Source organism: Anticarsia gemmatalis, chromosome 26, assembly GCF_050436995.1.
Source record: "Anticarsia gemmatalis isolate Benzon Research Colony breed Stoneville strain chromosome 26, ilAntGemm2 primary, whole genome shotgun sequence".
Classification (NCBI taxonomy): Eukaryota; Metazoa; Arthropoda; class Insecta; order Lepidoptera; family Erebidae; genus Anticarsia; species Anticarsia gemmatalis.
This window is the reverse complement of record NC_134770.1, coordinates 7975122-7990257: the sequence shown is the minus strand read 5'-3', so window position 1 is coordinate 7990257 and position 15136 is coordinate 7975122. Positions and strand designations below refer to the sequence as shown.

Below are 15136 nucleotides of genomic sequence, written 5' to 3'. Positions count from 1 at the left end.
AGACTAGATCTCATATTAAAAATCCATTTCTATACTTCATAACAAGCAGCGAAAAACTCACTGCTAAACTATTTAATACGTCTGAGTCACTTTTATCTCCAAAATTATGACTAACGCCTTCAGACAGTTTAAACGATATCTGAAGTGGCAAGATTATATTAATAATATTGATAGAACTGAGTTCAAGGCCCGACTGTCGCAATTTTTATCAAATTATTAAGTTTTAAAAGGTCAATGGGTGTTCCAAATTTTTTTGGGTATAGGAAGTAACTTTTGCTATAAATGTGTTTTACCGACTTTGTCTTTTTAAAACGAAAACCTGTACCTATTATGAGCGCCTCCTGAAATCGGTCCTTTTAAAAATGTACAATCCAGTTTCTTTTAAAGGTGACTTGTGTTTCAATGGGCCATAACTCTTAAGTGCCTATAAAAATTAACCAACGTAGGAATGTAACCTTGACCTCATAGACAATTGAGATCATATCTTAAACGAATCTGAACCAAAGGTCATAATAACTAAGGTCTTGTGCCCACTATCAGCACGGCAAGGAATCTCTCGGCATACCTTTAGGCAGATGCACACTGATGGCAATTACTGGCTTCTCCTGAAAATTCATTTACTATATTATCGACAGTCATAGAGTGTGTATTTGACCTGAATAAATAAATGTTTTGATTCTGATTTTACTGCTGTGGAATCTTCAAACATGTTGTGTTTAGGAAAGAGCCTGATCTTTAACCTAAATTTGTAAGCAGTAGCAAGCGAGAAACTTTATAGAAAACTGTTTTGAAACGTATACCGTGGTGCCCTAGGTGTATGCCTTAACACTAGACTACCGAAGATTGCCGAGGCATACCGAAAAAAGTCCTTAGGTTTGTCGAATATATGCCGAAGTGCTCTTGACAATCTTAACCTGCCTTGCCGACAGTGGACGGCGAGCCTAAATCGAAGGTGGGTGTTTGGGTGTCCCGAATTCCTGACATACCCAATTGTATTGATGACATATGCCTCTAAAATTGTCTTAAAGGTCACAGGAGCAATTAGACCAATTATTAAGTCGACGACTGGTCGGAGATTGACGAATTAAATCAATCAAGATATTGCAGATTGGATTTTGAAATGGCATTAGTACAAGCAAGTCTACATAATATTTAAATCTTTTTTTAAGGCTTTTACCTCGAAATTAATACAAGGATAAGGCTATAATTTAATATAATAAGCTAAGTTGTTATGTGAGAAGAATACTAATAGGTAATGTGATAAGGTAAACATTGTCCGCTTGTGTGGGGTAATCCCAGAAACTAGTCATCGCATACTATAAGATCTTTCACCAACAAAATATTAAATTATCCTCGACTCACTTAAGGGACCTTTTATTCTGACAAAACCAAGGCAATTAAGGGTTCCATACCTAAAAGGTAAAAACGGAACGGTGGTGGTATGGAACACCGCGGGCGAGTCCGATTCGCACTTGGCCGGTTTTTAGTTATTTTTGAAAAATGCCAGTTTTTTTTTGGGGTTTTATTTCAATTTTGGATTAGGCATTTGTCTCCCATTTCGCCTGATGGTAAGTGACTATAAAGACGAGGATGTTAAAATATTGAAAAGTTGTAATTCTTTCACGTGATACTTTCCACAATTTCTTCAATTGAAGAAACCTGACACGTGATTCAAGATTAGTCACTGAGTGGCACTTGAAAGCTGACGGCATCGTGTAAGTGGGTCAAAACTTGGATAAACATTGGTTTTCTGTTATTACCATTAGTAAACTCGCCTACACCTCTTTCTTCGAATGTAATGACTTAAGAATTATATCGGTGGATTACGCAATAACTATCTGACGCAACGTTTCTTGGATGCCCGTTATAATTCCCGACCGGGGAAAGAAAAATCCTTTTACAATTCTATTCTTTAGCTTGGCTACCGTGTCTGTAAAAACATTTCTTCCTAATTTCATGGTGGTTTTACGAGTAATAGTCAAGTCTTCTTGTCACTTTTCATAAATAGACAAACCCATACAGTTAAATACCTATTCCTTAAGGACATCGGGATAAGTGATTCAGCTATAAAAATACAAAGTCTTAGTTTATTGGATCTATCAGCTTTGAACTTCACTAATATCCACACAAAGCAAGTCCTTCGACACATTACTTTGAAAGCATTAAATAACCCATGGGACTGCAATAGTGCTTTTCTACAAATACAAAAATATTCCCAACAAAATACCATCTCTTCCGACAATCCATACTAATATTATAAATGTGAAAGTAACTCTGTCTGTCTGTCTGTCTGTCTGTCTGTCTGTCTGTCTGTCTGTCTGTCTGTCTGTCTGTCTGTCTGTCTGTCTGCTACTCAATCACGCCTAAACTACTGAACCAATTTGCATGAAATTTGGTATGGATATATTTTGATACCCGAGAAAGGACATTGGCTACTTTTTACCCCGGGAAAATGACGCATTTCCCGGGAAAATTCAAGTGGCGAACTAAGTCGCGAATAGTCAATACAATGACATTGAAATAACAAAATTCCGTTGTCATGGCAACTGTTTTAATGGCGGATATGCCTTAGCGCGACTTCGTTATATTATATATTCGCTTAGCCTTTGTTCCAAACCATGTTGGAGTCGGCTTCCAGTCTCACCGGATGCAGCTGGATACCAGTGTTTTACATGGAGCGACTGCCTATCTGACCTCCACAACCCAATTACTTGGGTATTAACACGATACCCTTCGGTAAGACTGGTTGTCAGACTTTCAAGCTTCTGACTACTGTCAAAGATCTTCGAAAATGACAGCCGGGACCCACAATTTAAATTTCGTGAAAAAAAAAACATATTTTATATCATCACGCTACGACCAATAGGAGCAGAGTAACAGTAAAAAGTGTTACAAAAACGAGGAAAATTCTGACCCATTCTCTCTTATGTGACGCAAGCGAAGTTGCGCGGGTCAGCTAGTACTTAATAATTTCAAGAAGCCTCTCAAATCCCAAAACACCGTTATTATGTCAGGGTCACAGAGATGATAAAAAGTAACAAGGCTTGGCGAATCGCCAGTTGTCAGAGCAATGGGAAACTTCTCAAATTGCTTGAAATGAGCCAAGTGGTATAACGTCGAACTAACCTAGTTGGAGAGCGTACTTCGAATTTTGTCTGGAATTTTAAACTACTGCCTAGACTCTTATTATTGTACTAGCTGACCCGGCAAACGTTGCTTTGCCATATAAAAAAAATTGTGTCACTTAGGTGTATGAAAAATAGATGTTGGCCGAGTCTCAGACCTAGTCAATATGCTGACAAAATTTCATGAGAATCGGTCAAGCCGTTTCGGAGGATTATGGCAACGAAAACTGTGACGCGAGAACTTTATATCTTAGATGTAAAGGCTTTTCAGTTAGGTAACCAGCAGTTTCGAGCTGGAAATGTTGGTACAGAAAGACTTAGTGTGTTTGGTAATGAGCCTAGTAATTAGTGAAAAGATAGTGCTTACAGTTGTTAGTCTTTTGGGTATAAGAGGCTTGAATTGTGAGAAAAGTTAAATTATTTATGAAACCCCAGCCGTGGTTTGAGGTTTGAGCCTTCAAAACGTGTCCTATAGATACTATTGCGGGGACACTGCGAGAAATCTTTTTAAATAAAAATAAAGACGTTGAATTTTCACAATTATTGAGAAGGATTTGAAAGTGTCATTAAAAACGCTTGAACGAATCAAAATGGCAGTTAAAGTCATAAATGATGGCTTCAATTCTAAAGGTTTTTTAGGACCATGATAATTATGTGGTTGGGACTCATTCAAATTTAATTTAGCGGATTTTTAAAAGGACGGAGTAGGGAACTGTTTTATGAATGTGGGTGGAACAAAATAAATATTTAGAGACCCGGTTTAAGTCTACCGGAAGATGCGTCTGGCGGAGTTTATTAAGCATTGTCTTCGCATTAACGCATCATCGGTTAAATGGGTGAGGTTGAGCGTGTTAGTATTATTTTTTCTGTTTTAGCATCAGATAATACGAAGCATATTTTCAGTCAGATATAAACCGAACGTAGTTTTTACAGTACCTGCTTGCTTAATTGTAAAAAGGAACATCAGGTAGGAGGCACAATTTAAGCTTATTTTTTGTTAAGAGTATTTTCTGACCTATATTGAGAAATTTGTATTATTTTGACATTTTAGAACCGGATTTTTATTTTGTTAGTTACATAAAGGAAGTCTTATAACATATTTTTTAACTACTTAATTACTTTAAATGCGTTACTTTATTACTACATGTGACCATATCTCTAAAACAAACAAAAGATTACATTTTTATTTACTTGTTCACCTGCACACTCAACTAATCCCACAGTTAGCCCTGTTATTATATAACAAACTTTATCAAAATTGGTTAAGCCGTTTAGGATCTTGATTAGCGTATGTATTTGGGTAAACGCGACAAATTATCACTAAAATGACAATGTAATACGGCAATAAAGACATCAATCGCTTATCTATTAATTGTTAGGTAATATAGATAAAATAACATGTCTGCCCATATTTATGCTAAACTGTTAAACGCTTCTGATGTAGCGATTAATGGTGACACATTATGAAAAAAATTGTTTCCGGATTTTTCAAAAATGTTTACCTAGAAATATTAAAATCTGAATTTGCGTACATAAGTCTACATAGGTATTTAATTATTGCTATTGATCAACGAACAATGCGCAGTGGTTGTAAAATAAGTAAATAAGTTTATATGCAGTATGTAGTAATTTTACTATTATCATTTATAACAGTGTAGGCTTATTTCTGACGCTGACTGTACTCAAGAACCTAGTTTTGTCTCTTTTTCCATCATGTGAGTAAATGAAACATAACGATCTAGTGCGCCGAGCTCAATTTTAATCTCAATCGGAATACATACCAACCTGAATAACGAAATCTTTAGTTATATATATTTATTGATTAGGAAGATGGCTGGATGGGAGTAGCCTAGTGTCGGACATTGTTGCTTTGGGAGGCCTACGCATACGGTTAGTCCTATGTCCAACATTGTACAAGATGTTCGTTTTTTTTTCATGGCTGTTGCAGTTTAATTTATTTTTTTCTATCGTTGTCTGTATGTACAGTGTATAGGGTGCCTAGACCAAATTTTTCGTCTGTTTCTTTTCTATACAAATAATAATAAACTACCTACCTAATACACGAGCAGCCATATCAAGTGTTTACGTTATTACCTCTTAAAATACACATAATACCTGATAAATACTATATCAAATCATTACAAGAATTTTATCAACGAGTGGGTTCTTATATAAACATAGATTATTGCAAGATTTTCAAGTATTCGAACGATTAGATCAACTACTATTATTAGCAATCTTTAAAATATTTGCAAAATACATATATAGGTACCTACCTAGGTGTTATCGGATAAGGTGTAATATTTTGATGAAAAATTCTAAACTTAAATGTTTCATGTTTCCAAAGAAGAATTATCAAAACATACTATGATCAAAATCAAATCATTTATTCATTTAGATGAAATGTTAACTCTAATGATAGTCTTTATAATTACTGAATCCACCACATGCTCGGTTCGGAAACAATCCGCAATTCTCGACAAAAAGTTGAATATGGATGAAACAAAGATTATTGAATTTCAAAAACTGTGTATATGCTTTGCTTATATGCTTTGTGTATTTGACAAGATTTTTCTCATATACCAAATTCCAACATCGAAAAGAAGTGTTAACTAACAGTCAGTAAAAGTTTTCTTCTTGTTTAGTAGGGATTACCTCCAAACTAGCGAACCACTTTTGATAAATCTTCACCTATCAGAAAGCTATATAGCTCATCTCTAAGGTATCATCTCTAGGTAAGATGGAATAGTAAATTCTTTGGAAATCTTTTTCCGCGGCTTTAAGCAAAAATGTAGTGCACAAGAAACAACGTACAAACTAATTCAAGACTCGATATTGAATAAATATTTAAACTAACACAACCTTGATAGAAACAGGTGTAAAAACAAGTTAAAAAAACTGCAGCAAACGAAATCGATATCGAACACTGATCAGTGTATTAATATCTCACGGCCAAGGCTTCAAGGTGAAAAGTAATTAGATTATGTAAGTGACGATTATTTAATCGCCTTATTTGAGATTAAAAGGCCAAAGTTAAAGAGAGTTTAGTTGGGTTAAGTTATTTGAGATTATTTTGGCAAAAGGTTTAAAGACAGTTTTAGAATTGGTTACAGACTTTTGGTTGAGCGATTTCATAAATGGGTTGCTTGGTAGTTAGTGTTATTAGGATGATAATATCTTTACTTAAGAGAATAAATTTAACGCGCTGCAGTTATTATTGCCAAACGAGACATTTAATTATGCCTGTCCGAAATCGGGGAGCTTAAAGAACTATATCAGACATTAAAAGTTTGGTTTATTTTCTATTTACGCATACAGTTTCTGCTTACACACAAACGAACAGAAATAACGTAGACGACACATTGGCTCATAAAAATACAACCCTTGCTAAAGGGCGTAAAAATACAGAAATATTGTCCCCTTTTTCTCAACCCAAGGTTCCATCGCTGCCTTTCTCGGCTATCAAAAAGTTACGATAACAAACAATAAGCCTTTGACCTATAACACGATATTCATAAGACACGATACCAAATTCTGTAAGAATAGAATTGTAAATGAAGGTAGACTGATGGTAAAATATCTACATTATTGGTTATAGAAGGTTTGTTGTCAACACGCAATAATTGTAAGGGACAGCTTTGAGCACGCAAATTTCTTATTTTATGATGTTGAGACCTAGTTTTGGCGTAGAATTTCACCTTATTAGAGGGAAATCACCTTAAAAGGATGGAAAAGTTATGTGAAACCAGACATAAATGTATAAAAACATAAAGAAGTACCTGTTTGCTACTCTGCTCGAAAAATCAATGCCAAACTAAAGAAGATATTATTATGTTGTCCTTAGATCCCCGAGGTTAATCTCTAAACTTTTGAATGAATGTCAAATCTGAAAAAATAAGTTTTTAATGTCTTACTAAACTTAAAGGCTTCCCAGTTTATATTCAACCAAATATCGGAATTCGTAGAAGAATACCCGAAAATATAACCGTCGCATTGGCAGTCTTTATTGACAACAACCGGAACAGATTTTTATGATTCCTCTGAGGCAACATTTGTTAGAAAACGGTCAATATTATTAACGACCAAAACAATAAAATATTGAAGTACCTACTTCTATTTTTCTTTGAACTGCATAAAGCGTAACAGAAGAATTCCTTTGTGCTCCAGTGTCGGTTAAATAAGGCGTTTACTGTTTCTGAATCCACAATTACCGGTTTTACTTGTGGTCAAAGTTTTTGAACGTATGCCCTCGCATACTAATGGTTTTAAATAAAATTCTCTGTACAAAAAATACTGCTCTGTGTTGTTTTTGAGCTTGTATGTTTATTGTAGTTTATTTTGTTAAATGTACTTTTTTCATGTCCTTTTTTATATTCGCGTGAAAGTTCAGACACGTATTAGAATTAAAGGATGTTCTATTAGGGAATATTTTGCAGTCATATTTAGATGAGAAAAACATGTAAGCAAAAGATATCGTAAAACCATATGTACATTTTGGTCAAACCGTGAGTTCTCTATAAGTGTTCTCCAGATAGATTTTTATATATTGGCAAAAGAAAAATCTATTTTTTTTATTACTCGTTGACGAACAATACAGTCCACTTCAAAGGCATACTCTTCTAACTAATTAGAAAAGAGTCGCAGTTTCAAGTCACGTGAATCTAATTATTATTCTAATCTTTTATAACGCAATATTCACGACTTCTTAACGACATTACAATTAAAAACGAATAAAAGCAGAACTCTTCAATACTTAACGTTTGTATAATGATAGTTTAATAGCGTTTTGAACAATCAGAAAAACACTTAAAGATAGTAAATAATTACCACTTGATTGAATAAAACATGGTGACTAAAAAAAACCATTTGGTAGAAAATACCTACCAAGATATTTTACTCTTGAATTACATTCTGAGCTTAAAAAAGGTTTACTTTTCAAAATTCCAATATTTATCTTAGTTCTTCAGGGATCTGGTAAAACGAACTACACAAGACGGACTTATGTCTTGGTAGAGTTACATGAACTCCACCCGTTTAGAAATACACACACATAAGAAATTGAAGATTATTTCAATGAAAATCGGGAGATTTGACTATAAATACCTATGCGATGTTTGATCGTTGAATCCTGCGTTGCAATACGAGTAGAATATTCGTAGAACACTCTACTGCGACACCAAACAGATAATATCTAAACAACTGATAATGTTCACCACCCACTGCTATTACGCAACTCTTAAATAGGATGGGGGTCTCTGCTGACCCTATTTTCCTGTGGTGCGTCATATTTTGTGATGCGTACATTGATTACAGTTTACTGTTATGTAATGGGACCTCTTAGAATATTGTTTTCTAGTTAAATTTAAAAGGATCGGTTGCCAAATTCAGATGATCGTTATTTGTCACCCATTATTTCAGTGGTAATTTCGAAGTAGTTTAGGAGACATTAGAATGAACTTTGTTTAGCATGAATCTCTTGTCGAAGGAGACAGTTAAAAAGACCCAAAAACATATCATTTTGGGACTATAGTGAGTTGGGAATCATCGTCAAAGACACCCTGATTTTGTTAGGGTTTGATGTCATTAAGCATCGGGCCTTTTACATTTACCTATTTATTACACATTTTTAAAATTACGGTATTTTATGCGAAGTCTTATTCATAACTATGTCATCGTCATTCTTCTAACAATAGCTCAATTTTATTTATGAATCTATTCATATCTTTTACTCGACATTTTAGTATTTACTATCCATTTCTACACATTACAGCACAATGAAGTAGTTTAACACTTTTAACTGTATTAAGTCCACGTGTCAAACAAAACAGAGTTATTCGCGTGTGTGACTCAAAAGTGACTAATTCGTACCATGTGGTGACCTGCCATGACTATTTTTATATTAATTACTTTGTTAGAGATCTTAACACGTGTTTGACATAATATTAATTGAGTAAGACGCATTTTGTAACTGCTAGTTAGTGTTTTTTGGTAATTTAATTTGTGGTTTGAGAGCATTAACTACGTTGACGTTTGAGTCTTCTTCTTGTCGTATGGTTAGTTGACAACAACCGGGACCGACTTTTTATGTGCCCTCTGAAGCACGGAGTACACCCAGTTTAAATACTACTACGCGGTCACCCATCTATGGAATGACCGCGGCAAGGGTCACTTAACTCACAGATCGTTTAAAGATCATGTTTATTACCATCCATATATTATGTACTTATGTTATAAATGCGAAACTCTGTCTGTCTATACGCTATTACAGAACTGAACTGTGGGACCGATTTTGATACAAAAGATAGATAGCTACAGAGCTAGGATCGAGATGGAGCTCCTTATTTTTCCAAAAATCAATGTATAACTTATGACTAAAGCAAATAACCTATCTAGCCAATATCGATTACTTTGAAAGTTCCGCATTTAAAAGAACATTAGCTAATATTACAGTGAATTATAGTGATAATGCATATCGTCATTGCTTTATGGGCTTGGCTTGATTCTACTTATTAGATTCTGATACCTGTGATTTCCCTTAACCGATAGTTTATTTATTTATCCAGGTAAGTACTTACTTATGACACATCGAGTACTTTATTAAGTTGGTATAGACAGGTTGGAACCTAAATAGATTTTTTTTTTTGACAAGTAGTACGATAGTTTACTCTCAATTACGCTAATATTATGTACATAAAATTAAATTTCAAACTACCCACTAGAAAAACGTTCAGAATAAACAAAAAGACGAAACAATAACAATACGTTTTGAAATATTATTGTTTAAGACAATTTAAATAATTCATTATGGATACCGTTAAGACAGAACACTTGCTTAAATTTTGCTTTTATTTAAGGAGAAACACGTGACAAAAGAAATAGAAAAAATAACATGTTATTCATAACTTTTAAACTAACGCCTTGCATGTTTATCAATACATATATAGAAAACTCTTCTGTTCCTGATTGACTGACTGATGGACAAAGCACAGTCGAAACTACTGAGTGTAGAAAGTTAAAATTTGATATGAGGATTCCTTAGGAAGTGTGGAGGAGCACTAAGAGAGGGTTTCTGGAAATTCCACCTGGAGGACAGACCATTTCATTTTATGGGTGACAAAAAGAAAAATTTAGTTTGTTAAATCACAATACCAAATTTTGTTTCGTTTATAGAGATAATTAGATAAAAGGTACTTTCGCATTTTCAATTAGAATATAACAAACAAATGCACATAGATGACTAATCCATAATAAGGAAAGTAATGATTTAAACGCAATAATTAATTAAATGACATAAATTTTATTGTGGTCAGACTGCAAATGAGGTTGCAATTAAATTATTATCTAGCTGTAAACACTTTTATATACCTAGGTAGCTATTATAATAAAATAAAATCCCCCGCTTGTCTATTCGCGATAATCTCAAAAATTACGGATGCAATTTCCGTGTAGTTTTCATCTAATGATAGAGTGATTCATAAGAATGGTGTTTCTATAAAAGTGAGTTTGTTTCAAAACCTAACTTTAACTTTAGGAGACATATTTGATGAGAATTTACGCAATCATGCATTTTAGCTTGTACTTGAAGATGTATTGATTTGAATAAGACAAAGGAAGTTTGAACTTGTACCAAGTAGCGTTCTTTGGTCTCTGTCTACGTCTATGGATAAAAGGCGTGATATTATGTATGTATTTATTTGAAGTTTTAGTTCAAGTAACGCCTGAAGGTGCTCGCAAAGCAACTGGAATGTGGTGAATCAGTTTTACAGCGTATTGATACAGATCAATAAAAATCATAAGATTAAGTCAAAGTATTCGGGAGCTATCTACTTATGACAATCGACTTAAATATTGGACATTACTAGGTATTTAAGTTATTTACATTACCAAGTATATTGAACCAACTTACTGCAAAGAGCATTGGCTTTTATAATATGCTCGAAGTGTGGACATTTTCCTTATTCTGCTGACATACCTACGTACCTAAATGTTTATTATAATTCTCGATTTTCCGCACTTACTCAGTTCGTTTATTTGTTACAATTTAATAATCAAGTTATAAAGAAAACTGTTCCCTTTACTCTAAACTCCTCCCTCGTTTGGGAGGAGACCCTTGCCTTGCAGTGGGACAGTAATGAATTAAAAAAAAAACTGGATTGTCGTTTAATATTGGCTAGTGATAATTCCTTTAGAAAAGAATGTCTCTGTTTATGCTACAAATTCAACAGCAAAGAAAATATACGACAGTTTTTCACGAAGTTTTTCATCACTGCAGAAACTTTCGGTTTGGGTAGATTAAGAAGTTAGGGTACCAAGTAATCCTTTGCTATCTTATGGCAAATTTTGTATTGAATGGGTTTACTTTCGCCGTAATTGGAAGAGCTACTTTGGCAAATGATGTATGAAAGTACTACCATTTAAAAAGGAGGATTTCCTTACTAATTTCATACGAAAAGCATTGTATCAGAAGTATGAAAGTTGTTGAGGGTGTGGACTGTATAATAATAACTCTCTTCGTGGCTTCAGACTTTATTCTTAATGTTCATACTTCCGATGTTGACTGTGCACTGACTTCCGTACAAAAATGCAGGGGTATTTATTTAAAATCCATAACCAATCACAATTTAGTAATAATTTTAAGTATTCATTCTAACCACGATTCTCGTCCCTGATTGGTCAACGCGTTGCGATGCAGCGACACGTTTCCTTTTAAGGCCGCGCGTCCTAGCCACGCCACGCCGTCTCGCGCAAAACCGATTCCTTAAAAGGTAACGCGTCGTCGACTGCACGCGTGCATCGGTCGCGCGTCGTTCGACCAATCAGAGACGAGATCGGTTATCGCGACCATTTATGGTGACGTTTTGCTCGTCGTTAACAAAAGTATTCTACTATAAAAATATAAACCGAACAATTTGTTGTCAAGAATCAAATAACCGGTACTAAAGTGATATTGAATAGCAGTTTTATATTTCATTCTTATTTTTGTTCGTCTATTGTAGGGGTTATGAATAGACTCACCCCCTATTATATGGGTCTTATTGAATATTGGAAATATGAATGCGGGTGTTGTATAATTTTGGGGTAGTTTAAAATGCTGTTTGGTTTTAATGTAGCGGTTTTGTGCGATCGACATGTTCTTGCCACTTATTTAATTTAATAACATTTTCAATACGGGTCACTTATAAATTCCCATATAAAATTCACAAAAGTAAGTCGATTGTATACTCTCTCTACAGTACTCTAGATAACTGTTTGAAGTGATTTTTGTTGATATTTTAGTGGCCTATGTTTCGAAAGTATTTTTTTCCTTTTTGTCGAAGTGTTTTTTTTGCAGCTGATAGACGCAAATGTCAATTCATCGGCATTTACAACTACTTATCAAAGTGCATTAAAATAACGGTATGATTCATAAAGCCACATTAAACTTTTATTTCGGGTTTCACCCATTTTGTGTGATTTAGATTACTTTTATTACAACGGCTATAAAGTAATGACATATAGGAATATGTAACACTCACATATTATTAGACCTTTTCAATGTTCGTTTCGATAACTCCTAAGTATAATGAGTCTCAACTGACAATAGGTATACTTAGTAATTTTACGGGAGAGCGATTTGAAGGCAAATTGTTCCTCTTCCTTTGATATAAAATGATTTGATTTTAGTTATTATAACTCGGTAATTATAATTCTTTTATAAAAAAAATACACTAACATTAAGATCTTGGTTTATTATGTGCGTTTATATAAATACAATAAAATACCTTTAGGTGACTCAGTATACAAAGGAGGTATGGGTTTGTTAAAACATTTTTAAAACGCAGACCACTTGAGTTCCCGCGATAAGCCATAGACAGACCATAAACAATGCAGGCGTAACGTAACCGGAGCGCGCAACTGGTTTTAAAACTAAACATTCTATTTTTAAATGACGCCCACTATTATTTGATCCGCGCATTGTATTGAAACGTATACTAATCAGGGTTCTGCCCTTTAGCCGGTCCAACCGTTTAGAATATAAGCGATGAAGAAAATGCCAAACATTCAAACGTTACTCAGATTTCACAATTTCTCGGAAATTTAAGCATTTCAAGTGTTTTTACACATGCCCATATATCGAACATTAATTTATTTCTTCAGTAAACAAGATTATTGAAAATCACATTTGACAGTCATGGATAAAAAGACTTGGAGCGCATTTCTATTCGTTTTCGAATTTATTGAGGAGTGTTCGAAAACTCGATCAGACAACTAACCTATTAAAATTTGGAAGAAACAACTATAATATATTCACATCTAAATCTCAAAATATAACAGACAGCACCTCAATAACATGTAATATTCGATACCACAAATATTTAACAATAAAATTATTTCATCGGCCATCGACACCGTTCATGACAAATGTTCTTAGATTATCTACGAAATATTCCGAAGTACCGGCGGCTACAACTAGGCAGAGATATCCACTGTAATGTACAGTTTTCAGGAAACCCCACGTTTTATCACAAAACACAGCCAAAGACAGCAAATGTAAATAACTGTGCGGATTCATTATTCTCCACAGAGCGGTCGCGAAGAAGAATTTCCCCGATCTAAACGTACTTTCGCGCCTAAATACTTCATATTCCGTACAATTCTCTAACAAGTCTTGGTAAATATCTATGTATCTATTCCACGCTAAAGAAGACAATACCATTTGTCCTGAAAATAGACCAATAACTTGCACAATACGTTTGAACGTTACTTTCGTTTTATAAGAAATCCCATTGTCGGCGTTATGGTCTTTCTCAATGTCTTCCGTTGAATTTATTTCTTTCAATTGATGGTAAGGCAAAGTGCTGACTGGCGTGCCTTTGTATCCACGTCTCGGAGGGTTGTTTTTCAAGTACAAAGTGATACCTATCATCATAGCAATAACGCCTAGCAGATCACAAATCCCGTCGACCCAATACCCCATAGTACCTACTTCGGACCTCTCCCCTTTTATATGCTTTCGTTCCCTCGCTACGTGACCGTCCAAATCGTCTAAAAACATTCGTATTTGAAATAAAACCACGGCTATTCTCCGCCATGCTAGATTAGGACAAGTCACCAGTTTCGCGCCAAGAATCGCGATGAAAACATGAAAGAAGGATATCATATTGGGCGTAATAAACGGCATATTGTCGGAAATTCCTAAGCCTATATCGATTATCGAGCACAAAGGCCCGTAAATGTAATGGTTTATGTGGTCTACCATTAACGCTTTTACCGTTGGGTGACAGAGCGGGTTAATAGTGCAAGGAACCCACGTTACGTCTTCATAACTCGGCAGTTTCACTGACTCGTGGGTCGATGTTTCTTGACTGCTATTGTTAACAACATCGAACATATCAATCTTATAATTCTGTATTCTTAAAAATAGAAACGTATCCATGGATATACAAAACACTACTGTGATGAAAAGTAGGAATGTCAGTATTTTACTAGCTTGCGACGAAGGCCACATCATTTTGTCGTATTATCTTCTGACGGGGACGCACGTGTTGTTATGGCTTCTTACAACACCGGATTACTCCAGCCGGTGACTCAAAACGGTGTAATATTTAGAACTACTGTGGGCCGAATTATCCCACGCACCAAATTCTAAAATAACTCCTGTTGCCGAAACAATAACAATCCTTAACTCGTGCCACTATTCACATTTGTCACTGGCCGCCACTGGCTGGTTAACACACCATGAATGACCTTTGCAACACAGAATCACATTCCATATTTAAAACACATCCCGTGTAACGTTTGTAAACGTAATTTTTTCTGAGTAAAATCGATGCACAGATGCTATGAACGGATATTGTTATCAAAACATAATGTAACTGGCACTTGTAACCGACACTTACTGAATGTCATAACAGTATTTCGTTCGAACTCGTTTGTATTTTATCACTTAGTTTAATTCATGTATGTTTATCGTATTATTCTTATTGTTATTCGACCGTGCAAGTATTCTCGCTTGCTGCGTGCGCAACGAA

The 15136-nt window shown here is 34.8% G+C and overlaps 2 protein-coding genes across 2 annotated transcripts in view; both read right to left on the bottom strand.

Moving 5' to 3' along the window:
- Positions 1-15136, bottom strand: part of LOC142984257 (putative ATP-dependent RNA helicase DHX35) — a 61413-nt gene that overhangs the window by 40776 nt on the left and 5501 nt on the right. The window lies entirely within an intron of this gene.
- The window catches only part of Cpes (Ceramide phosphoethanolamine synthase), a 28274-nt gene extending 13138 nt beyond the window's left edge, over positions 1-15136 (bottom strand). The window contains exon 1 of the mRNA XM_076131733.1: positions 1-15136. This exon is cut by the window's left edge and continues 13138 nt beyond it. Within this exon, the coding sequence (XP_075987848.1) occupies positions 13498-14616 (1119 nt within the window). The 5' untranslated portion in view covers positions 14617-15136 and the 3' untranslated portion in view covers positions 1-13497.